A 26,726-nucleotide genomic window follows, 5' to 3' on the forward strand; every position below is an offset into this window, starting at 1 on the left:
CGATATAAATCTGGTATCTCTGTAATCACACCGACCCCAAGAATAAAGTCATCTAATCACTTATACTGCACGAGGAATGACGTAAAAAATAAACTCTAGGATTAGAATTACGGTTAGGATTAGGGTTGTGTTGTGTTAGGATTTGGGTTGTGTTAGGGTTGTGTTAGTGTTAGGGTTACGGTTACGGTTAGGATTAGTGTTAGGGTTGTATTAGGGTTGAGGTTGAGGTTTGGGTTGGGGGGTTGGGATTTTTTCAAAAGTAAAGAAAAAAAAATGATGATGATATGGCGACTAGTGTTGAGAACAAGTACTCGCTACTTGAGTTTACATTGGGTGCTCGGGTATGCAACGAGTATCGCGGGTGCTTGAGTGACATGCTCGAGTCTCAGCCCCATATGTTTTGCGGCTGTTATACAGCCAAAAAAAACACGCAGGGATTTTTTTGGGTGTCTAACAACCGTGAAACATGCGGGGCAGGGACACGAGCACCCACGATACTTGGTGCATACCGAGTACCCAATGCAAACTCAAGTAGTGAGCACTTGCGATCAAGACTAATGACAACTTATTCAATATGTTGACCTAATGTTATCAAATTATGTGTCATACCTCTGAGTTCAAAATGTTCACTATACTCCTTGATAAAGTCCTTGAGGGATCTAGTTTCTAAAATGGGGTCAATTGTGGGGGGTTTCCACTGTTTAGGCACATCAGGGGCTCTCCAAATGCGACATGGTGTCCGCTCTCGATTCCAGCCAATTTTGCATTCAAAAAGTCACATAGTGCTCCTTCCTGTCACGGGTGTGTATGGTTTGACAGACAGTCATTCTGGATCCGACTGTGGAAGGTCGCTGCGCTTGGCCTTGCAGACACCTTCTTGATTCTTTCATCATCCCTCCCTCTCTAGGACCCAGCGGTGATCTCCACCTTCTGCTGCTAATTGACACACCCTTGCTGGATCTTTAAATACACTCCAGAGAGTTGCTGGTGATAGAGTTAATTCCTCTTCAGGTCTGTCCAGGTCTGGGATTCTAGCAGTTGGCTAGATTCTCCTTGGAGTTCCTTTGTGGATTGTAGTCGTTATCTCTCTGGTGTCTTCTCAAAGCTCAGTGCATCCTCTTGCATGTTTCCCTTGTTTCTCTATAGTTGCAGTGGGGCTGACTAGTGCTCACCCCTCCCTCTCCCTACCTAGGGCATAGATCTAGGGAAAACCAGGGCTAGGGTATCCTGCTTGGCGATAGGTGCGGAACCCATTTAGGGACGATAGGGTGTTGTGAAATCTGCTTAGTGGTCTCCACTCCCCCTTTTGCTAGTTGCTGGGCTTCCCCCCTTTTCTCATCAACGTACACTGGGTTCTTCCCATACCTAGCATGACACTTCCTTTCTGAACCCTGCAGGGTGCCCAAACAGTGGTTTTCCCCCCATATGGGGTATCGGCTTACGCAGGAGAAATTGCACAACAAATGGTATGGTGCAATTTCTCCTGCTACCCTTATGAAAATGCAAAATTGGGGGCTGAAAATAATTTTTGTGGGAAAAATGTGAACATTTTATTTTTACGGCTTAATGTTATAAACTTCTGTGAAGTACCCAGGGGTTCAAAGTGCTCACCACACATCTAGATAAGTTCCCTGAGAGGTCTAGTTTCTAAAATGGTATCACTTATGTGGGGTTTCCACTGTTTAGGCACATCATGGGCTCCCCAAACGCGACATGTCGTCCGCTAATTATTCAAGCAAATTTTACATTAAAAAGTCAAATGGCGCTCCTTCCCGTCTGAGCCCTGCCGTGCGCCCAAATAGTGGTTTTCCCCCACATATGGGGTATCAGCGTGCTCAGGGGAAATTGCACAACAAATTTTGTGGTGTATTTTTTCCTGTTACCCTTGCAAAAAAAAAAAATTGGGGTCTAAAGGAACATTTTTGTGAAAAAAAAGTTAAATGTTCATTGTTTTCTTCCACATTCCAAAAATTCCTGTGAAGCACCTGAAGGGTTAATAAACTTCCTGAATGTGGTTTTGAGCACCTTCAGTGGTGCAGTTTTTAGAATGGTTCACATTTGGGTATTTTCTGTCATAAAGGCCCCTCAAAATCACTTCAAATGTGATGTGGTCCCTAAAAAAATTGTTTTGTAAATTTTGTTGGAAAAATTAGAAATCGCTGGTCAACTTTTCACCTTTATAACTTCCTAACAAAAAAAAATTTTGGTTCCAAATTTGTGCTGATTTAAAGTAGACATGTTGAAAAAGTTATTTATTAACTATTTTGTGTGACAATTCTCTATGATTTAAGGGAATGAAAATTCAAAGTTTGAAAATTGCAAAATTTTTGCCAAATTTACGATTTTTTTACAAAGTAACGCAAGTCATATCGAAGAAGTACAATATGTCACGAAAAAACATTCTCAGAATCAGTAGGATCTGTTGAAGCGTTCCAGAGTTATTACCTCATAAAGTGACAGTGGTCAGAATTGTAAAAATTGGCCTGGTCATTAACGTGCAAACCACCTTCGGGGGTAAAAGGGTTAACTCATGTTTTTGAACACACTGCTATTATTTTGAACACTACTGTATACTATGAATGTAAGCATTTCTATAGACGCCTTGTCTGATGAAGAGGAGAGGATCCATAAAACGTGTAAACTATCAAGACACTGTACAAATAAAATAGCATCTTTTCCCCTACCTTTGGACTGATGATACCTTCTGTTGGAGTTACAGGGAAATTTAGCGTCTTTGTTCTACTATACAAATACAATTGAAACCTGAAGTTTGCATACAGTACACTATATAAAAAGACACATATGCACATATCTGATATGAAATCAGAATAAACCTTTCTCGTTTTAGGTCAATTAGGATTACCATAATTTATAATATTTGCCAAATGCCAGAATAATGAGAGAGAGAATGTTTTAAGGCATTTTTATTACTTACTGCAAAGTCAAAAGTTTACATACAGTTCATTAGCATTTGGTACCATTGCCCTTAAACTGAATGACGTGGGTCAAATGTTTGGGATATCCTTCCACAAGCTTCTCACAATAGTTGGTCGGAATTTGGGCCCATTCCTCCTGACAAAGCTGGTGTAACTGATCCAGGTTTGTAGGTCGCCTTGCTTGCACCTGCCTTTTCAGCTTTGCCCATAAATTTTCAATAGGGCTGAGATCAGGGCTTTGTGATGGCCACTCAAAAACATTGACTTTGTTATCCTTAAGCCACTTTGTTACCATTTTGGCAGTATGCTTGGGGTAATTGTCCATTTGGAAGACCTATTTAAGCCCAAGCTTTAACTTCATGGCTTATGTCTTGAGATGCTGCTTCAGTAATGCCACTAATTGTAATGCACACGCCCGGACTGACTGGCGTGTGCGTGTTTATGTAGTGATTCCACTGTGCAATGAACCGGAGAGTGCCTGGAGGGGCGTAACTAAGTATCTGCCCGATCCGACCAAGGTCGCACGACGGCATACGACGCCAGTGCACCAGGGAGGAACCGAGCAGAGGAACCAGGGTCTACTCCAGGTCAGACTCCGGACACGGCTGTTGACCCACACCGGGGAATACAGGAACAGGCAGACTAGAGCGCAGGCTGGGTAGGGTCCAGTACAGACTGGGAGACAAATTCGAAACCGCAGACGCGGCGGACAGGGCAGAGCAAAGCGAAAACCGCAGACGCGGCGGACAGGGCAGAGCAAAGCGAAAACCGCAGACGCGGCGGCCAGAGCTGAGCAAAGCGAAAACCGCAGACGCGGCGGCCAGAGCTGAGCAAAGCGAAAACCGCAGACGCGGCGGACAGAGCTGAGCAAAGCGAAAACCGCAGACGCGGCGGCCAGAGCTGAGCAAAGCGAAAACCGCAGACGCGGCGGACAGAGCTGAGCAAAGCGAAAACCGCAGACGCGGCGGACAGAGCTGAGCAAAGCGAAAACCGCAGACGCGGCGGACAGAGCTGAGCAAAGCGAAAACCGCAGACGCGGCGGACAGAGCTCTGTACACACGGAACAGACTAGAAGGGAAAGGCAGAACCAGATACCCACAGGGTACTTGCAGAGAAGTAGCGAGTGGACCACAAACTCACAAACGGAAGTACAGTGACAACGAGCAGGAGTTAGGTACGAGTTCAGACTCTGCAGAAAAAGGGAAAGTACGGACATAGAGAAAAACAAAACAGGCTAGGAGAGTATTCAGACAAGAACAGACACAGCAGCAAGATACAGGAGTGGGTTCACACAGGCCTGGAAATACAGCCTCCAGGATAGGCAGAAGACAACAGGCTAGAAGATAATACAGACAGGACACAGTTCAGACACGGGAACTGATACCGAAGGCAGGAAACATAAACGGGACCTGGCATATCAGTGACCAAAGGCCAACTGACAGAACACAATGCTCAGGCAGGGATTCATTGGAGCAGCTGGGTTAAATACCAGATGGCAGACAGCAATAGGCTGAGGACGCATAAGGGGTGTGTCTGCAGCAGGTACAAAAAGCAGGAAGTGATCGGGCATCGCCCTTAAGCAGCAGACACAGAGGCAAACAGACAGCATGGAGGGAAGCCAGGCTAGCAAACTGGACTGGAGATCAAGTGCGCGCTATTGCACAGTGGGAGATGGACCACTATGCAAGGACGCCGCCAGGTATGTTACAGTACCCCCCCTTACGCCCCCTCTTCTTCAGGCCTGCCAGAATGTTCCGCAGGGAATTCGAGGGCCAATCCTTTACTTCAAGGAGATCACTTCCACTGTCCACCGGAAAAACTGGTCTCCTCTGGTTAGCTAGGATGCTACCTCCTATCCAGCCATCCTCAGCAACAGACGAAACGGGTGGAGTACCAGGAATAGCACACAAGGAAGTCTCTCTCCACTTATTATCAGATAGCACCCCAGAGGGTTCAGGAGACAACTGAAAGCCCACCGACGGGTTGGAGGGGTGCAGAGACTCGAGGGTAACCTCTGCTTCGGGGTACATCTTGTCAAGCTCACAGGATGAAAAGGGCGAGGTATCAGGTACAAGGTGTAGAAAAGTCACTGTCTCTTTGTTATCAGGTGGTACCCCGGAGGATTCAGGAAACAACTGGGGGTCCTCCGCCTGGTCGGAAGAGTGCAGAGACTCGGGGGTAACCTCTGCTTCGGAGTACACTAGGTCGGACTCACTGGAAGAAGCGGGCGAGGTATCAGGTACCGAGTATAGGAGAGTCTCTGTCCATTCGCTATCAGGTAGCACCCCGAAGGGTTCAGGAGACAACTGGAGGTCCTCCGCCTGGTCGGAGGGGTGTAGAGACTCGGGGATAACCTCTGCTTCGGAGTACACTAGGTCGGACTCACTAGAAGAAGCGGGCGAGGTATCAGGTACCAAGTATAGGAGAGTCTCTGTCCATTCGCTATCAGGTAGCACCCCGAAGGGTTCAGGAGACAACTGGAGGTCCTCCGCCTGGTTGGAGGGGTGTAGAGACTCGGGAGTAACCTCTGCTTCGGAGTACACTAGGTTGGATTCACTGGACGAAGCGAGCAAGGTATCAGGTACCGAGTATAGGAAAGTCTCTGTCCATTCGCTACCAGGTAGCACCCCGAAGGGTTCAAGAGACAACTGGTGATCCTCCGCCTGATCGGAGGGGTGTAGAGACTCGGGGGTAACCTCTGCTTCGGATAACACTAGGTCGGACTCACTGGACGAAGCAGGCGAGGTAACAGGTGCAGAGTATAGGGAAGTCTCTCTCCAATAGTCATCAAGTGGTATCCGGGGGGATTCAGGAGGCAACAGGGGGTCCTCCGGTGTGGATTCTGGGTGGGCAGCAGTCTCTTCGGGCAGGAGAACTGGTGCACTACCCACGCACATTACCCGTTGGGGCTTCTCCGGGATACAGGGAGATGAAGCTTCAGTAGGGACTTCAAGGTTAGGGTCAGGAGGTCTCAGGGAGGACAGAGCCTGGCGTGACGGCTTGCCTCTAAGTCTAGCACGTCTGGACTGGCTCTTGAGGTTGGGAGAAGTATTCCGGAGAGTGTAGTCACCCTGTGAGGATTCTGGGTGGGCAGTAATCTCATTGGGCTGGAGGACTATTGCGCTACCCACACACATTACCCATCGGGGCTGCTCCGGGATATTGGGAAGTGAAGCTTCAACAGGAGCCTCTGGGTTAGGATCATCGAAGACCATTAGAAAGGCCACCAGGAAGGCCATTATGTCCAGGACGATAGGATCCTGTGCGTCCCATAGGGGGGTGATCCAATTCAAGGCATCACCCGCTAGGTAAGACATCATGAATCCCACCTTAGCCCGATCTGTGGGAAAACATAGAGGGTAGAACTTGAAGTGTAGCATGCATTGCTCCACAAATGCACAACTCTGTCTTGGATCCCCATAGTAACGTGGCGGATCCGCAGGAACGAGTGCAGAAAGATCCATCTAGACGGGTGCGTAATTCGCCTGGAACTCAGCTAAAGAAAAAAATAATAATTTTTTTTATTTATTTATTTTTAATGCACGTATTCGCTGGAAAACGTCTCAGAGAGCGAAGGCCGTGGGGCTCAACGGGAACCATGGCCTGAGCATGCTGTAATGCACACGCCCGGACTGACTGGCGTGTGCGTGTTTATGTAGTGATTCCACTGTGCAATGAACCGGAGAGTGCCTGGAGGGGCGTAACTAAGTATCTGCCCGATAAGACCAAGGTCGCACGACGGCATACGACGCCAGTGCACCAGGGAGGAACCGAGCAGAGGAACCAGGGTCTACTCCAGGTCAGACTCCGGACATGGCTGTTGACCCACACCGGGGAATACAGGAACAGGCAGACTAGAGCGCAGGCTGGGTAGGGTCCAGTACAGACTGGGAGACAAATTTGAAACCGCAGACGCGGCGGACAGGGCAGAGCATAGCGAAAACCGCAGACGCGGCGGACAGAGCTGAGCAAAGCGAAAACCGCAGACGCGGCGGACAGAGCTGAGCAAAGCGAAAACCGCAGACGCGGCGGACAGAGCTGAGCAAAGCGAAAACCGCAGACGCGGCGGACAGAGCTGAGCAAAGCGAAAACCGCAGACGCGGCGGACAGAGCTCTGTACACACGGAACAGACTAGAAGGGAAAGGCAGAACCAGATACCCACAGGGTATTTGCAGAGAAGTAGCGAGTGGACCACAAACTCACAAACGGAAGTACAGTGACAACGAGCAGGAGTTAGGTACGAGTTCAGACTCTGCAGAAAAAGGGAAAGTACGGACATAGAGAAAAACAAAACAGGCTAGGAGAGTATTCAGACAAGAACAGACACAGCAGCAAGATACAGGAGCGGGTTCACACAGGCCTGGAAATACAGCCTCCAGGATAGGCAGAAGACAACAGGCTAGAAGATAATACAGACAGGACACAGTTCAGACACGGGAACGGATACCGAAGGCAGGAAACATAAACGGGACCTGGCATATCAGTGACCAAAGGTCAACTGACAGAACACAATGCTCAGGCAGGGATTCATTGGAGCAGCTGGGTTAAATACCAGATGGCAGACAGCAATAGGCTGAGGACGCACAAGGGGTGTGTCTGCAGCAGGTACAAAAAGCAGGAAGTGATCGGGCGTCGCCCTTAAGCAGCAGACACAGAGGCAAACAGACAGCATGGAGGAAAGCCAGGCTAGCAAACTGGACTGGAGATCAAGTGTGCGCTCTTGCACAGTGGGAGATGGACCACTATGCAAGGACGCCGCCAGGTATGTTACACTAATCTCCTTTTCTCATGATGCGTTTCACAGTTGGGATGGTGTTCTTAGGCTTCCAAGTTTCTTCTTTTTTCCTCCTAAGGTAACAATGGTCATTATGCCCAAAAAGTTCAATTTTAGTTTCATCAAACCACAGGACATGGCTCCAAAAGTTAAGGTCTTTGTTCCTGTGTGCATTTGCAAACATTACTCTGGCTTTTTTATGTTTCTTTTGGAGTAGTGGCTTCTTCCTGGCAGAGTGGCCTTTCAGCCCATGTTGATACAGTACTTGTTTCACTGTGGTTATTGACACAATCTTGCCAGCTTCTGCCATCATCTTCACAAGGTCTTTTGCTTTTGTTATTGGGTTGATAAGCACTTGTTGGACCAAAGCACGTTCATCTCTGGGACACAGAACCCTTCTCCTTCCTGAGCGGTATGATGGCTGGACATTCCCATCTTGTTTGTACTTGCGTATAATTGTTTGTACAGATGAATGAGGCACCTTCAGGTATCTTGCAATTGTACCCAAGGATGAGCCATACGTGTGCAAGTTCACAATTCTCTTCCTGATATCTTGGCTGATTTCTTTAGACTTTCCCATGATGCTACACAAAGAAGCAGTGTGTTTCAGATGTGCATTAAAATACATCCACAGGTGTGTCTCTAATTAACTCAGATGTTGCCAAAAAATCTATCAGAAGCTTCTAAGCACATGACATCATCATATGGGCAGTCCAGAATTGTTTAAAGGCATAGTAATCTTAGTGTATGTAAACTTTTGACTTTGCAGTAAGTAATAAAAATGCCTTAAAACATTCTCTCTCTCTCATTATTTTGGCATTTGGCAAATATTAAAAATTATGGTAATCCTAATTAGCCTAACACAGGAAAGGTTTATTCTGATTTCATGTCAGATATTGAGAAAAACATGCATATGTGTATTTTTATATAGTGTATGTAAACTTCTGGTTTCAACTGTACCTATCCAGACAATCAGTCTCAGGAAGTTCTTCTTTTGGTTCAAAATAAATTATGAACTAAACTCCCGATGCTCACTTTTCTTTGCATTTACTTACATGTAGATAACATGCTTTTCATTTCACAGGCCAGCAGATTGATTTTATGCAAAGTTAGTCAATTGTATAGTATTGAGTTGTGGCATTTCATCATTTATCTGCATCTATATACAGTTCCGGGAATCTGTCAGCAGGTTTTGATATGTAATCTGAAAGCAGCATGATGTAGGGGCTGAGACCCCGATTCAAGCGATGTGTCACTTACTGGGCTGCATGCTGTCATTTTGAATGATCAGCTCCATATAACCTCGCCTACACCACTCATTGTTGAAAGCTACTAATCAGTGATGGTGGGGAATATACAGAGCAGGGGAACTACATGGCACCAAACAACTAGTCCTCTAGTAATTATCTCCTGCTCATAAAACATTGATTTTCACACAGCCTCGTAATAACTCATTGCTAGAAACAGGCTCTCAGTTCCTATCTCGTGCTGCTCTCAGATTACACAGCAAAAGCCTGAAGACAAATACTGGTACGGGGAAACCCGGCAACGGTGTCATCAGTGTTTTGGATCAGTGAGCCATCTTTTTTCTGGTATGGTTTAAGAAAAATCAATTCACAGCTTCTCCTATACTTTGAAATGTTAAACATGTACCCAGAGATTTGTATTGGCCTTTGTCATCTACGATAGTGGTAACAAAAATGGACATGTCTCTGTGTGCGCGCACACACAGTATGTGGAAATGTGGCACCCCAGGGGTCTGGTTTCCACAGTAACAGCAATGTTATGTCTGAGAGCAGGTGGGAGGTCTCTTGGTCAGGAATCCTATGCATGCCACACCTCCTGCCCAGTCCTGGGAGGGGAAGGACTTCCCCTATATAAACCTGGGGCTGAGGCAGGGTTAGGAAGAAGAGTAGAGAGAAGAAGAGAAGCAGTAATAGGAAAGAAAGATCAGGAACTCTGTGGGAGTCGTGCTAAGAGTAGGTCAGGGCTGGCAGCTGAAGAGCTCGCCCTGATTGAAGAGTTACCACCGGACCCGGAGTCCGAGGCTGTGGGGATTAACCCTGACCCAGCAGCAGAAACCGACCGGCAGGGGATTTCAGGTCCTCTGGCCAAGAAACCCGAAGGCACGGTCACACGCGTGGGACCAGCACCGCCGTCGTGGAGCGGAAGCCACTAGAAGGCCCCGAGTCACCGGCCATACGGGTGAGCACCACACGGTACACTCAGGGACGTGGGCTACCTTTACCCGCCTCTAGCAAGGTAGCCAGAAGAGTACAGTTAGTTGGGGAGGCCTACAACTCCGCCTGGCCAAGGGGGATCCCATCTGCTCAAGGACTGACCAGGCCCCGACCGCTAGCCAGTACTCCGGGAGGGTCTATCTTTGTCACCAGTAAAGACCCTGAACTACACCGCATCGTCTCTGAGTGGTTCCTGCTATCCCCATCATCCACGTCGGCTGCCCTGAGGCCATACCCCTCCCGTTGGGGGTTATACCATCCACGCTGCACCATTCTTCCACCGGCCTCAGCGGTCTGCCCTGCAGCGGCAGCTCCATAGCTGCATTCAACGGGTGGCGTAGTCGTCCTACATCTACTGCTATTACACCGCCACTTAGTCTGACACCCTGGGCACGGACCGGGTCACCGCCACAAGGACTACTACCCCTATCCAGATCCGGCTCCGGGTATCCCTTGAACATGTCCCAGGGGGCGCGTCAGAAACGCACGGACATATGTACAGCACCATAGATTATAATGAGTTTGTGCGATATCGGTGAAAAAAATGAATGCCACACGTACTTGAAAAATGGATATGTGAAGGAGGCCTTACTCACCCTCCCTGGGTCCATCACTGAGTCTCCTGGTGTCTGTTATTGTCTGTAGCACTAACGTAACATCAGCAGCACTGCAGCCAATCAGTGAGCTCAGCGGCTCCATCTAAGTTGATGACACAAGCCGCTCAGCTCACTGACTGGCTGGCTGCAGCACTGCAGGCAATAACAGACACCAGGAGCCGAACTGGAAACTCAGAGCCGGACCCAGGAAGGAATAGTAAAGCACAGTTTAAAAATTACATGCTTTAGTCCAGTCTGATTTATGGATGTAAGTGGCACCCAGGTCCTGCACCCACCCACCCACCACGTGGAACACGGAGCTATACACAGAACCTGTCACGTCTGTAATTTGCAGCCATATGAACACTTAGCATAAATGTCAAGAAAAGCTCCCAACGTATATGTCAGTGCACAAAACCCAGACAAAAGCAGTGGTGTCTCCCAGTAGAACCAAAAAAAGAAACAATAAGTAATACACAGGTATCACGTGACCCGCCGGCTCTGGTCACTGGGTCACGTCCGGCTGTAGCCAGAGTCACATGATGCCTAGCGAGGGGCCAGCGATAGCGCCGTTCACAGGCAAGATTGACAACAGAAGGTAATTACAAAAACACTTATTTCCACTCTTTAAATCGATGGGGGCATTATGTCTAGAGTGGATATCCTCTTTAAGGTGAATGGCAGAAAGTCTAGGGCCAATTCATCAAAGCTTTTACTCCAGAATACTAGTGTAAAAAGCTTTTAAAAGTTGCATAGTTTTGGCGCAACTGTTGGCTGCGGTAAAATGTTGCTATCTTTAGTGTTGTGGCGACCTCCGCTCATCAAATTAATTTCAAGAGGCACAAATCTTATGCCAGCAGGGACTGGAGTAGGATTTGTGGCCAGGTGCACACAGCGGTGGAGGCCACTTGACCAGCGCTGCTGAGTTATGAAATAGACACACGCTCTCCATTTGCGGCGTGACTCCAGAGCATCTCCTCAAGAAACGGACCCACCCTGGTCTTGATGCACCAGGCCCGAAATCCCTTTTCCATCATCCCCTGAATGAGAGTAGAAATACCCCAACCATGAGGAAAGATACAATATAAATGCAAATACAAGCGATGTGGCCAGAAAAATAAAGTTATGGCTGTGAGTGTGAAGAGAATTTGTACAAGTGACAATTCCTTGGTGTGAGCAGCGGGGGATGGCTCCTGACAGCACTGGTGGGGCATCGTTATGCCGTGCACGGTATGAGTTCACCACGCTGTACGGTAGTAACTGTGTGGGCTCTGGTGACTGTTAGCACGCGATACCTATGCCCCACTCGTGACCTCAGCCCACACAGCGCTAATCCCTGCAGCCTCCGAGTCACTGAGCGCTGCAGCGCAGTCCGCTGGTCACGTGGTGCTGGGAGCTATTGCCGAGCGGGAGGAGGAAGTGCCTGCGGCCTGAGGAGATCGTGTCTGCGCTGAGAGATGGGAGATTCCGGTAATGACCTGCTGTGCTCTGCACTGTCCTGACTGCTCTGCTGTGCTCTGCACTGTCCTGACTGCTCCGCAGCACTGCTGTACATAGTGATAAGCCGGGAAACCAGCAGTCAGCAGAAAAGTTACTGTTTACATTCTCTCCTTCCTAGGTGCACTGCTTACCTCACACACTGCTTGTTTCCTGGCGCTGTGCCCCTGAGCTCTCCCCATGACGCCGGCTTCTCTCCTGGGAGTGATTGTGTGGTTGCCGTGTTCACACTGCGTTTATTCAAACCCTAAGGCTATGTGCCCACGATGCAGAAATGCTGCATATTTTTTACGCTTCTCCCTGGCAGGATGCGGATTTTACATGTGTTTTTCCCGCCAGGTAGAAGCGTTTGTCAAGCGTTTTTGCATGCGGGTTATCAAGCACTTTCCAAGCGATTTTAGCATCACTTAGAAAGTGCTTGACAGCTTGGTCACACTATAAATCCATACAACCGGCATGGATTTATATAGTGTGACCAAGTAATAGTTTAAAAAAAAAGATTATACTCACCTTCCGATGGCCCTCGGTCTCCTTCTCCACTCTATTCGGTCTCCCTGGTGTCTCGCGGTGGTGTGAAGGACCTGCGATGACATCATTGAGTCATGTGAGAGGTCACGCGACCACCGACGTCAGAGGTCCTCACACCACCGCGAGCCGCCCAACACATCGCATGCATCGCTGAGGAGGCCGGGGGCCATCAGAAGGTAAGTATAATGTTTTATTTTTATTTTAAATTCTTTTTTTACAGGTTCTATGGTACCCAGGTCTGGATGAGCGTCTCCTCTCCTCCAGACTTGGGTACCATCCGCACATTGAACCGTGTGATATCAGCTTGTGCAGATGCAGTGATGCGGATGTCACGCGGTCCAATGCAAGTCAATGGCGCCAATTACGCTGCGTGTCCGCAAAATTAATGGACATGCTGCGGATTTTTCCGCAATGATAATCCGCAGCGGAAATTTCCGCAGCATGTGCACAACACATGCAGATTATAATTGGGGACCATGGGGCACGTATTACCAAGCGTTTAAGCGTTTTCGCTGCGGTAATTCCACGGCGGAAACGCTTGAAAAACGCATAGTGGGCACACAGCCTTACCCCAATTCTTCAGTCTATTTTCCCCAGTTTTTTTACGTGACTGAGGTCAGGTTCATATCACATTTTTGCCACACATCAGTGGCTCCATCATGGTTTCCGTCTTGAAGCCCCCTGAAAAATGGGATTCGGGCTCATCGACTGACAGGCAATTGACTCTGATGGCGAACTGAGCACAAAGTGACTCTGTCTGCTTCATTAGTGTTCGCCATTTTGTGTCTGGCACAGAAGCGTGGTCACCTTTGTTTTTGATCCCACTTGAAATACGCAGAAAATGAGGTCAGACAGAACAAGGTGACAACGTCTTCATTAACGTCAATAGCCCCTTAGGTAGTTGTGCCTGAATCCCATTTTTCAGGACCCCGCACGGGAACCCTGAGGGAACCGGCGTTTCATCAAATAAAGACAAAAATAAAGACTGTTTTTGACTTTTCAAAAAGTTCAAGAACCGTATGTGCCATTTTGAAGAATTTGGCATAAAAAAAACAACACATGACAACAACTACCACAAGACAAAAAATAAAAGGGACTTGAAAAACGGTGCCCCTGTCATCGTTATGTTTTTTTTATCTCCATTTGTGTCAGCTCAGTCTATGGCTCTGTCACTGGTTCAGACATAGCCCCCAGATACCATGGAGAACAGTGTGTGCATGTGGGGATCTTTTTTTTCATCTGTATAGAAAAGCGCAGCAGTCTGCACGTTCCTATACAGAGGACCATCACTTAGGCTGTGTGCCCACGATGCATTTTTTAAGCGTTTCCGCAGCGGCAGAAACGCTTAAAAAACGCATGGTAGAAGGCCTGCCATGTTCCCCAATGATAATCCGCATGTGCTGTGCACATACTGCGGAAATTTCCGCTGCGGATTATCATTGCGGAAAAAAACGCAGGACTACCAATTATTTTGCGGACGTGCTGCGTTTTCGCCGCCATTGACTTGTATTAGAACGCGCCAATTCCACAAGACTGCATCTGTACTTGCGTAATTGGCGCGTTCTAATGTGCGGATGGTACCCGGGTGTGGAGGACAGGAGACTCTCCTCCACACCCAGGTACCATTAAAAGCTATAAAAAAAGAATAAAATAAAAAAGATTATATTCACCTTCCGACGGCCCCCGGACTCCTTCCCTGTGCTTGTCGATAGATCGCGGGCAGATGTGTAGGACCTGCGCTGACGTCACAGTCATGTGACGACAGGTCCTTCAGTACAGCGTACCGCGATCTGCAGGCAGCTAGCACAGGAACGCAGCAAGTCTCGGGGGCCATCGGAGGGTAAGTATACATTTATTTTTTTATTTTTTGACATTCTCTCGGGTCACACTATATAAATCCATGCTGTTTGCATGGATTTATATAGTGTGACCGAGTTGTCAAGCACTTTACAAGTGATGCTAAAATCGCTTGGAAAGCGCTTGACACCCGCATGCGGAAATGCAAGGGAAGAACGCTTCATTTCCGCATGTCCCTGGCAGGAAAATGCATGTACAATCTGCATGCGTTTTTTTCTGCCAGGGAGATGCAGAAACGCTCAGGAAAAAATCCTGAACATTTCTGCATCGTGGGCACATAGCTTAAGGCCTCATTCACATGTACTTAAAAACCTGGTACCGGTGTCATCAGTGTTGTGCATCCTTGTGTCCGGTTTTACTATCAGTGCGTCATCAGTGTTTTTCACAGATGAATAAAGAAATGAATTACAAAGCGTCTCCTGTACTTTGCAGTGTTAATCACAGATGGTACATTGATGTTATCCGTGTGTTGTACGTGTTTTTCATGGACCCCTAGACTTGTATTGGCCCTTGTCATTTGTGCTGCCAGAAAAAAACGGGCATGTGAAAAAACGGTCCGTGAAAAACACAAGACAAGTGAACAGCACCATAGATTATAATGTTACATGAGGCTAATATATACTTTTCCCTTACCATGGAAGTATACCACTGAGTAAAATCTAAAAGTGACCTGACACATGAAATTATTATTGTCTGAAATGCAGCCGATCTATTGCTAGTATGATTGAACTATCAACATACTAGACTAAACTTAAAGAAGTTGTACTGTACTTTTTATTATCTCCCCAATGTATTCACTCTGTGCCCATAAGTGTTTTTCTAAATACCTTTGGTTGTCCTTATTGCCTGTGAGCGGTGCTATTGCTGATGCAGATGAGCATATAAATCAGATCTTGTCTGATTTTCGATCAAATCTTGCACGGACAGCACACTGACCCGCGGTTCTGTTCTGATGCCAGCAGCTGATTTCAGCGTGTAAGCAGCGCATGACGTCACTACCATTTGCCTCCACACACCGAGGTCAGCTGCCGGAATATTCACTGCTCCCCGGGACTATGGGAGTGGAGAGCAGTGAATATTTATTTTCTTTAATAGCTGGCGCACATGATCGCCCAGCAGCTCCAGGACCTGGAGACTATGGCTAACAGTGTTGCCGCTATTAAAGAAAATAAATATTCACTCCTCCCCATGCCCATAGTCCCTCCCACCTGTTGGGGCCAGCTTCAGTGCATAGAGGTGGGCAGAACTATGGGCGTGGGGAGGAGTGAATATTCATTTTCTTTAACAGCGGGCACAGAGTTAGCTGCAGCTGCCGACTCCTGCCTTCTGTGACCCGTTCCACTGCCGTTCCCCCTCCCTCCCCATCCAAAGCCTGACTATAAGGTACATCCGGACTATAAGATGCAACCCCCAATTTCCCCCAAAATTTAGGCGGAAAAAAGTGCGTCTTATAGTCCGAAAAATACGATACCTCCATAAGGCCTCCTGTAGAAGCTTTTCAGTAGAACACATGGAAAATTGCTGCTTAAAGTGTATTTTATATGCTCTAGAGTACAGTCATGGCCAAAAGTATTGAGAATGAGACAAATAGTAATTTTTCCAAAGTTTACTGCTTCATTTTTTGTAATGGCAATTTGCATATACTCCTGAATGTCAAAGAGTGATCAGCTTAACAGCAATTACTGTACTTGCAAAGTCAATATTTGCCCAGAAAATGAACTTTAACCCCCAAAACACATTTCAACATCATTGCAGTCCTGCCTTAAAAGGAGCAGCTAACATCGTTTTAGTGATTGATCCATTAACACAGGTGTGGGTGTTGATGAGGACAGGGCTGGAGATCAATCAGTCATGATTAAGTAAGAATGACATCACTGGACACTTTAAAAGGAGGCTGGTTCTTGGTATCATTGTTTCTCTTCAGTTAACCATGGTTATCTCTAAAGAAACACGTGCAGCCATCATTGCACTGCACAAAAATGGCCTAACAGGGAAGAGTATCGCAGCTACAAAGATTGTTGACTGAGGTGCAATCTATCGCATCATCAAGAACTTCAAGGAGAAAGCTTCCATTGTTGTCAAAAAGGCTCCAGGGCACCCAAGAAAGACCAGCAAGCGCCAGGACTGTATCTTAAAACAGTTTCAGCTGCGGGATCGGACTACCAGCAGTGCCGAGCTTGCAAAGGAATGGCAGCAGGCTGGTGTGAGTGCTTCTGCACGCACTGTGAGGCGGAGACTCTTTGAGCAAGGGCTGGTTTCAAGGAGGGCAGCAAAGAAGCCACTTCTCTCCAGAAAAAACATCAGGGGCCGACTGATATTCTGCAAAAGGTACAGGGAGTGGACTGCTTAGGACTGGGGCAAAGTCATTTTCTCTGATGAATCCCCTTTTCGATTGTTTGGGACATCTGGAAAACAGCTTATTCGGAGAAGAAGAGGTGAGCGCTACCACCAGTCTTGTCTCATGCCAACTGTAAAGCATCCTGAAACCATTCATGTGTGGGGTTGCTTCTCAGCCAAGGGAATCGGCTCACTCACAGTCTTGCCTAAAAACACAGCCATGAATAAAGAATGGTACCAGAATGTCCTCCAAGAGCAACTTCTCCCAACCATCCAAGACCAGTTTGGCGCCCAAAAATGCCTTTTCCAGCATTATGGAGCACCTTGCCATAAAGCAAAGGTGATAACAAAATGGCTCATGGAAAAAAACATAGAGATTTTGGGTCCATGGCCTGGAAACTCCCCAGATCTTAATCCCATTGAGAACTTGTGGTCAATCATCAAGAGACGGGTGGACAAACAAAAACCAACAAATTCTGGCAAAATGCAAGCATTGATTATGCAAGAATGGACTGCTATCAGTCAGGATTTGGTCCAAAAGTTGATTGAGAGCATGCCAGGGAGAATTACAGAGGTCTTGAAGAAGAAGGGGCAACACTGCAAATATTGACTTGCTGCATTAACTCATTCTAACTGTCAATATAACCTATTGGTACTCATAATATGATTGCAATTATATTTCTGTATGTGATATAAACATCAGACAAACACTAATAAAAACCAGAGGCCAGCAGATCATGTGAAAATATAATTTTGGTGTCATTCTCAAAACTTTTGGCCATGACTGTAACTTTTTTTTCTATTAGTTGCTACAGATATACAGCTTTTTGGTTTGTGTCTATGTAGATATTTTCATATAGAGTCCTAGCAAACACCTGCCTGTAACATTTGGGGTATGTTCCCACAGGGCATCTCCTAATACAGGATATTGTGTTTCTCAGTGCGTTTTTGATGCTGAGGTTTTTGTCTCTTTTTGGTATGTCATGTTTTAAATAAAGCTACTTTGTTTTTAGATCTCCTGCTATTTGATACCGTCATGTGGGGACGACAGCGGAAACATGCTAAAAACGCATGTGTTGTTTTCACCTGCTGATTTTCTGAATTTAGTGTAAGTCTATGGGGGAAATCTGCACATAAAACTCAACGTGCAAGCGAGAGAAATTGACATGTTGCAGGTTTTTAAAAAGGACCTCAGGTCAGTTTATGCATCATAAAAAGAAAAAAAAAAAAAAAACGGACATGAGATTTCTGTAAATTCCATCCACTTTGCTGGAACTAAGATGCTGCTTTTTGACACAGCGAAAATAGGTGGCATCAAAAACTCATCATGGGAATTTAACCTAATATATTTTTTTTTAGATTTTGCCACTTTTGCACATGGAGAGTAATTTTGAAAAAAAAATCTTTTATACATTTCTATATTCTGAGAGCTATAATTTTTTGGACTGCAAATTTTGCTGTCATAGCGTGCGGGCACCAATTGCAGAGACCATAAAGTGTCAGAATTGTAGAAAATCAACTTGTGACCCCATTTTACAAATTACAATCCTCTGGGAATTCATCATTATTTTGACTTTACAGTTTTTTTTCCAGAAATAAACACAGTAGTTAGTGTTGATGAGTGAAAATTACAAATATGGCAGCTTACTGCTAGCGATGAGCGAGGGTGCTCGCAACTGCTCGGTACTCGCCCGAGCATCTCACTGTTCGAGATGTTCGGCGAGTACTTTCGGGATGCTCGGGCGGGAGCATGTTTGACGCTCTTTAGACAGCAAATAAACGTGCGGGGATAGCCTACCTCTTACTGTAATACCATAGTCATATTGGTTGTGGCATTACAGTGATTGACTGGCCGCATAGCGTCATCGGGTCTATATAAGACCCGGTGACCCTATGCTCGTCACAGTCTAGCCCTAGATATCAGGACTATTTTTTTTTTGCTCTTAATCCTGTTTATTTGCTTAAAAAGCAATACAGTACACCATTTTACTGCTCCAATTGCTTGTTAACAGAACACAGCCAGATTTGTTTGATTTTATTCACATTGCTGTATTGTGGAAGCAGAGAAACTTGTCCATCATCAGACGTAATCCCATATTACTGCCGTAATAATCATGACATTTTTTAGAGCGTGCCAAATATTACACTCCAGTTAAAGTCTGAAAAGTTGTGTGTTGTTCAAACCTGTTCACACTTGGTTGCTGACCAATATATTAATAGGCCACTGCCTAAAACCGTGGTCATCAGACGTGGCAGTGGCACGTGTCTTCAGCTCCTTTGTGAGAAACTAATGTTTGGGTAGCCAGTCTGCCAAATAAAATTCCTGAGATGGAAATTGTGGATGGCATCGGTTCTGGTACTTGGTGCTAATACCAAACCATGGCGTGCCATTTACTGGATATTCCTGGCTGGTTGGAGACCAGCTCATTCCCACAGAAAAGTACCAGTGTCACGGAACGACAAGGGGATGTCCGGCGGACGGCACAACACATGGATGCAACGGGAGATATAGGGGGAAGGAGGACACTAGCGGTAGGGATCAAGGGAAGGGACACCTGTGTCTTTCCCTAAGCTCCCCTATCATCCCTAGACTGGTCCTTTCCCCTGTTTGCGATCATGTGCCTAAGCCCTCGCCGGCCCTGGACTTAACCTAGCTAGTGCTCAGGCCAGCTAAACACTAGTCTCTCTCCGACTGGGTCCCGGCTTCCACAATATTAACCCAGTGTGCTGTCAGTGAGCTATACCGTTCCTGGCCACAAGCACTTGTCCACGTGTCTGTGGTTAGGTGGTCCTTCCCAGTAACTGCGTTGGTGAGGGTACGGGTAATATTCTGGGACCCGTGCTTGTCCACTGCTCAAAAAAATGTAGGGAACAGTTAAACAACAGAATATAACTCCAAGTAAATCAAACTTTTGTGAAATCAAACTGTCCACTTAGGAAGCAACATTGATTGACAATCAATTTCACATGCTGTTGTGCAAATAGAATAGACAATAGATGGAAATTATTGGCAATTATCAAGACACCCTCAATAAAGGAGTGGTTCTGCAGGTGGGGACCACAGACCACATCTCAGTACCAATGCTTTCTGGCTGATGTTTTGGTCACTTTTGAATGTTGGTTGTGCTTTCACACTCGTGGTAGCATGAGACGGACTCTACAACCCAGAGAAGCTGCTCAGGTAGTGCAGCTCATCCAGGATGGCACATCAATGCGAGCTGTGGTAAGAAGGTTTACTGTATCTGTCAGCGTAGTGTCCAGAGGCTGGAGGCGCTACCAGGAGACTGGGCTGTACACCAGGAGACGTGGAGGGGGCCGTACGAGGGCAGCAACCCAGCAGCAGGACCGCTACCTCCGCCTTTGTGCAAGGAGGAACAGGAGGAGCACTGCCAGAGCCCTGCAAAATGACCTCCAGCAGGCCACAAATGTGCATGTGTCTGCACAAAAAGGTTAGAAACTGACTCAATGAGGGTGGTATGAGGGCCCGACTTCCGCAGATGGGAGTTGTGCTCACAACCCAACACCGTGCAGGATGCTTGGCATTTGCCACAGAACACCAGGATTGGCAAAGTCGCCACTGGAGCCCTGTGCTCTTCACAGATGAAAGCAGGTTCACACTGAGCACATGTGACAGAAGTGACAGAGTCTGGAGACACCATGGAGAGCGATCTGCTGCCTGCAACATCCTTCAGCATGACCGGTTTGGCAGTGGGTCAGTAATGGTGTGGGGTGGCATTTCTTTGAAGGGCTGCACAGCCCTCCATGTGCTCGCCAGACGTAGCCTGACTGCAATTAGGTACTGAGATGACATCCTTAGACCCCTTGTGAGACCATATGCTGGTGCGGTTGGCCCTGGGTTCCTCCTAATGCAGGACAATGCCAGACCTCATGTGGCTGGAGTGTGTCAGAAGTTCCTGCAAGATGAAGGCATTGAAGCTATGGACTGGCCCGCCCGTTCCCCAGACCTGAATCCGATTGAGCATATCTGGGACATCATGTCTCGCTCCATCCATCAACGTCACGTTGCACCACAGACTGTCCAGGAGTTGGCGGATGCTTTAGTCCAGGTCTGGGAGGAGATCCCACAGGAGACCATCCGCAACCTCATCAGGAGCATGCCCAGACATTGTACGGAGGTCATACAGGAACGTGGAGGCCACACACAATACTGAGCCTCATTTTGACTTGTCTTAAGGACATTACATCAAAGTTGGATCAGCCTGTAGTGTGTTTTTCCACTTTAATTTTGGGGGTGACTCCAAATCCAGGCCTCCATTGGTTAATAAATTTGATTTCCATTGATGATTTTTGTGTGATTTTGTTGTCAGCACATTCAAGTTTGTACAGAACAAAGTATTCAATGAGAATATTTAATTCATTCCGATCTAGGATGTGTTATTTGAGTGTTCCCTTTATTTTTTTGAGTAGTGTATAAGGCGGGGACGGCACACCTGGAGAAATAGTGGCGGCTGAGGATCGAATACCAAGGGACAGCCGCCATGAGGTTGGGGAAAGCTTCCGCCTCTACGTGGCTAAAAGGCAAAATTTCTAGTGCAAGCAGTCGAGAAATGTGGCAGTTTAGTATTATGGCCTGCGGGTGGCTGGGTGTTGCCCGACTAATCCACCTGTCCCCCCGCCTCTCCTCTCTGTCAATCCCTTCACTGGCTCCCCATTGCCCAGAGACTCCAGTTCAAAACCCTAATCTTGGCATGCAAAGCTATCCACAACTTGTCTCCTCCGTACATCTGTGACCTAGTCTCCCAGTACTTACCTGCATGCAACCTCCGATCCTCACAAGATCTCCTCTACTCCCCTCTTATCTCCTCTTCCCACAATCGCATACAAGATTTCTCCCGTGCATCCCCCCCTACTCTGGAACTCTCTACCCCAACATATCAGGCTCTCGCCTACCGTGGAAACCTTCAAAAGGAACCTGAAGACCTACCTCTTCTGACAAGTCTACAACCTGCAGTAACCACCGCTCCACCATACCGCTGCATGACCAGCTCTACCCTCACCTACTCTATCCCCATCCATCCCTTGTAGACTGTGAGCCCTCGCGGGCAGGGTCCTCTATCCTCCTGTACCAATCGCCGTCAAGTTTTGGTCAAGATTATGGTAATTGTTTTTGCTCTGTATACCCCTTTTTCACATGTAAGGTGCTATAATAATTAATAATGATGTGGTACAGACTCACGGCTACTGAGACTGGACCGTCGTGGTGGTTGCAAACTGACTGGAAGCATATCTATTTATCTGCTATCCAACCAAGAACCTTTTCACACTAGTCTGGCTTAAAGAGTGGTATTCCGCGGCCCCCTAGAAAGTGGGACAGGAAGCTAGGTCGACATGATGTGGGTGCTTGTTGTGCTCCCTCAGCAGGCACGGTTTCATCTTGCCAACGGCCTCGGCCTCTGCGTGCACCATCATCATTACGTCCACTTCCACATTCCTTGCCACGCACCTTGCACATTTTAAATGGAGTTTAATATTTGTCACTTTGCCAAAAATGTTTGTATTATTACCACAGTAATATAGGATCACATCTAATGACCTCGGTTTTATGCAATGACCTGGGATGCAGAGATGCTTTGAGGGGTCTTCCCCATGCTGTTCCCATATCACTTCAGCACTGTATAGATGTGTCTGATCATGTCTCACACACCACATTACCAGATAAGGTAGTAAAATGTTAAAACTACATTAACCGGAGAATGTATTTTTCACTGTTGAAAACAATGCAAAAGTGCAAAAACGCATCAAAAACGCTACATGTGAACATAGGCCAAGGTGTGGAGGAGCATTCTTGTTTTTGGTTATTTATTTTGCCTAATAGACAAGTCAATACCCTGGAAAGAATGTCACTTAACATTTTTTCCAAGAAAATCCATTTTGGCTTTGTTTTTGTATGTTTTATTGTGAGTCCGTAAAAGTGGCGTAATACTCTGACAACATTGTTCACAGCAGTAACCTGGGAGTCAGAGATGCTTCCAGGGGTCTTCCCCATGCTATTTCCCTATCATTTTAGCACTGTTCCCATCGATTTGGCCAATTTTTAGATCCCCTCCAGACCCCCGGGGGGGGGCGCCGGAAAAATGATCGTGTTTCCCATTGACTTACATTGGGCTCGTTACACAGGTCGAGCACCCGAGCATTACGATTTGCTCGACCCGAGCAACAAGCACCTGAGCATTTTACTGCTCGCTCATCACTACTTACTGCCCAATATATTGTGCCCAGCTTGTGCTTCTGGAGACACGCAACCTGTAAATTGTTAGGTGGGCTCTCCCTTCTACAGTAATGATAAAATGCTAATTGCGGTGTGGGCTTACTGGGGGGGGGCTCAACAGGGATGGTGGCATTTGGATTTGGAGACACAGATTTCACAATTTTTTTTTTGTGGGGGTAAGCAATGTCGCTTTTCTACAGCCTTTGTGCCACCTGTGATTTGTAAACCCTCTATATTTCCGTTAACGGACTATCTACCTGAGTGGGGACTTGTTTCTTGTGGGTTGAGTTGAAGTTTTTATTGGTACCATTTTGGGGTACATAATATTTTGAATCACTTTTAGGTTAATTCCCCCAAAATGAGTTTTTAATGCGTATTTTCGCTGCACAAAAAATGCAGCATTTTACAACTCCAGCAAAGTGGATGGGATTCATAGAAATCTCATGCCCACTGTATTTTTTTTTTATGTAGTGTAAACTGACCTGCAGTGCGTGTTAGGAATCTGCAGCATGTCAATTTTCCTTGAGGGCACATACGCAGAGTCTTATGTGCGGAAAATCTGCAGGTAAAAAAACACATCTGTTTCCGCTAGAGAAACACGCTAAAAACGCATATAATCCACACATGACTGTATCAATAAAGTTTTCTTAAAGTCAAATACCAGGATGTATCAAAAGCAAAGCAACTTTATTTAAAATATGACATGCCAAATCGCTATAAAAACGCATGTAAAAAACACATTGAAAAACGCAATGAAAAAAAATAATTTTACCTTATAGGTGCAGAAAATCTGCAACATCAAAAATTCAAATATTCATCGTGGAAGCGTAGCCTTAACCCCTTAACGACCGCCGTAACGCATTTTTATGCCAGTCATTAAGGGTACTTATTCCACAGTGCCATTAAAATGCGAATAGTGAATAGCGCCACCTGGCCGCGGCAATTCCTGCGGGTGTGAGCTGTGTCTGACAGCTGATACCCTGTAGTATCGGCCCCGGCCGGTCTCGATGCCAATCGGGCCCGATTAGCTTCTTATATACCACTGTCAATCGTGACAGCTGTATTTAAGTGCTTACCAGGGGCTCTTGCGACCCCCCCCCACCCTTAGTAACCATTGGACCTCCGCAATGAAAATCGCGGGTCCCGATGGTTACCATGGTACCCTGAAATCATGTGATGATCCCAGGATACGGTGGCCTGTGAGATCCAGCAGTAAGCGGGATCTCACAGGCAGAGTCAGTGAGTTCAGAGACTCACTGACAGGTCTCATACAGTGCAGTACAAAGGTTCTGAAGTGTATGAGACCTGCGATCAAAGTGACAATCACACATGTCCCACAGTGGGACTTACGGTAATGAAAAAGTTAAATAAAATATGTGAAAAAGTTTTAAAAAAAAAACACAAAAAGTTCACACAACTCACTAAAATCCATTTCGCCGCTTTAAACGCAGCGTTTGTGATAAAACAAAACTAAATGAAAAAACCTACACATAATTGGTATCGTCACGTCCGGAACGACCCACTCTAAAAAATTGTCGTGTTATTTAGTCCGTTTGGCGAACGCCGTAAAAAAAAAACATGGCAAAAATGACGCTTTTTCATCATACTGACTCACAAAGTGAATAAAAAGCGATCCAAAAGTCGTATGTAAAAATATATATATATACCGTAAATAAAAACGCCAAACCATCCCACAAAAAAACATAATATGGCTCATTCGGCAAAAAAATAAAAAAGTTACAGCTGTCAGAATATGACCATGCAAAATCAAGTTCTTTTTTGTAAAATACTGTTTTTAGTCTGTAAAAATAGCAAAGCATAAAAAAAATAAATCTGGTATCTCTGTAATCATACCAACTCTACGAACAAATAGATTTTATCACTTTTACCACACAGCAAACGGCTCAAAAAATAAAAACAATAACTGAATTGCTGGTTTTTGTTCATTCTGTGTCTGAAAAATCTGAACAAAAAGCGATCAAAAATTACTATGTGCTAGAAAATGATACCAAAAAAAAATCTACAACTCGTCCATCATACAGCTCTGTGTACCAAAAAATAAAAAGTTACAGCTCTCAGAATATGGCGACGAAAATAACTAGTTTTTAAAAAAGCATTTTTACTGTGTGATAGCAAAACCTAAAAAAAAAACATATAAATAAATCCGCCTTATCACTTATACCGCACGGTGAACTGCAAAAAAATAAAGATAAGAACTATTCTGGTACTGCTGTCTATTTCTTCATTCTGCCTCCAAAAATATCGGAATAAGGCTCGGCTCACGTTTATCCTGCGCTCTCCACTGAGCGCTTACATCGGGGTTTTCATGTAAATTCACCAAAACCGCAATTTAGACAGAAAACCCAGATGGAGCCACTCACTTATGAGGCCGATGGAGTCCCTTTGGACTGGTCTCTGTTCCAGCGGCGTACCATAATTTTAGGCTTTTTCTTTTAGCGCATAAGTGTGGACGACAACAGATCTGTGTGCGCCTAAAAATATGGAGACCACCGGAGCAGACATCAAATGGACTCCAAAGTGTCTCCATCTGCTTCTTTGTGATGGGTGGTTCCCTTGGGGGGTTTCGTCTGAATCGCATGTTTGTGGGATTTACAAGGAAACCCTGTCGTAAGTGCTCAGCGTAGACTGACAATCCAGTCTTATTCTGGAAGCAATCGAAAATTATGTACCCCAAAATGTTACCACTAAAACCCCTAATATAACCCACACAATACCAGCCACCTATCAGGTGCCATGTTCCGGGTAGAACAAAGACTCTGGAAAAGCGACATGGCTCCTGCCCCCTCAAATAAAATCCAGTGAATTCTGCTCTCCCAAATCCAAATGCCCCCTCCTTCTGAGCCTCACTGTGCCTAAGCCGAAGTAAGCGGCCACATGTTTGGCATTGTAGTGGGAGAGCACTTAATTTATGTGTGTGTCACCAGGAGAAATGTATTGAGGCACTATTCTTTATGGGGGCACAATGTATAGGCACTAAACTGGCATATTTGGAATTCTCTAGAATAAAGGCTTGCGTGGATGTTACATAATCGTCACTGCAGCAGTAGATGAATTCTTTGAGAGGTGTAATTTCTACAATGGGTTCACTTTTGTTTTTTTTCTGCTGTTCTGGGACCTTTGGGCTCCGCAAATGTCGCCCACAAACTATTCTACCAAAATCTATGCTCCAAAAGTCAAACAGTGCTCCTTCTTTCTCAGCCCTGATGTGTGGCATAACAGTAATTCTGATGACATATGGGGCATCATCACATTTGGGAGAAACAGCATAACAAATTATGGGGTCCTTTTTTTCTGTTATCCATTGCAAAAATTACAAATTTGTGACTAAAACTACATTTCATGAAAAAAATGAAAATTTTCAGTATGACGTCCTAAAGTAATCAAATTCTGTGTAGTGCCTGTGGGTTCAAAATGTTCACTATACCCCTGGATTAAATCCTTGAGGGGTGTAGTTTCCAAAATGGGGTAACTTGTCGGGGTTTTCCACTGTTTTGGCACATCATGGGCTCTCCAAACGCGACATGACACCTGCAGACCATTCCATCAATGTCTGCGTTCCAAGTGTTACTCCTTCCTTTCCAAGCCCTGCCGTGCACCCAAACATTAGTTTTCCCCTACAGTACAGATCAAAAGTTTGGACACACCTTCTCATTTAAAGATTATTCTGTATTTTCATGACTATGAAAATTGTACATTCACACTGAAGGCAT

At 46.0% G+C, this 26,726-nt stretch overlaps 1 protein-coding gene across 3 annotated transcripts in view; it reads left to right on the plus strand.

Moving 5' to 3' along the window:
• Nucleotides 1-26,726, plus strand: part of GGACT (gamma-glutamylamine cyclotransferase) — an 84,857-nt gene that overhangs the window by 36,530 nt on the left and 21,601 nt on the right. Inside the window, exon 1 of one of the 3 annotated variants that reach the window (XM_073664210.1) lies at nt 11,795-12,017. The exons of the other annotated variants lie outside the window; for them this stretch is intronic. Within the exon in view, the coding sequence (XP_073520311.1) occupies nt 12,005-12,017 (13 nt within the window). The 5' untranslated portion in view covers nt 11,795-12,004. Of the gene's footprint in view, nt 1-11,794; nt 12,018-26,726 lie in introns of those variants that run through there. 3 annotated transcript variants of the gene reach the window in all.

This window comes from Phyllobates terribilis, unplaced genomic scaffold (genome assembly GCF_046119375.1).
Source record: "Phyllobates terribilis strain yellow unplaced genomic scaffold, ASM4611937v1 Scaffold_2__4_contigs__length_985480577, whole genome shotgun sequence".
NCBI lineage: Eukaryota > Metazoa > Chordata > Amphibia > Anura > Dendrobatidae > Phyllobates > Phyllobates terribilis.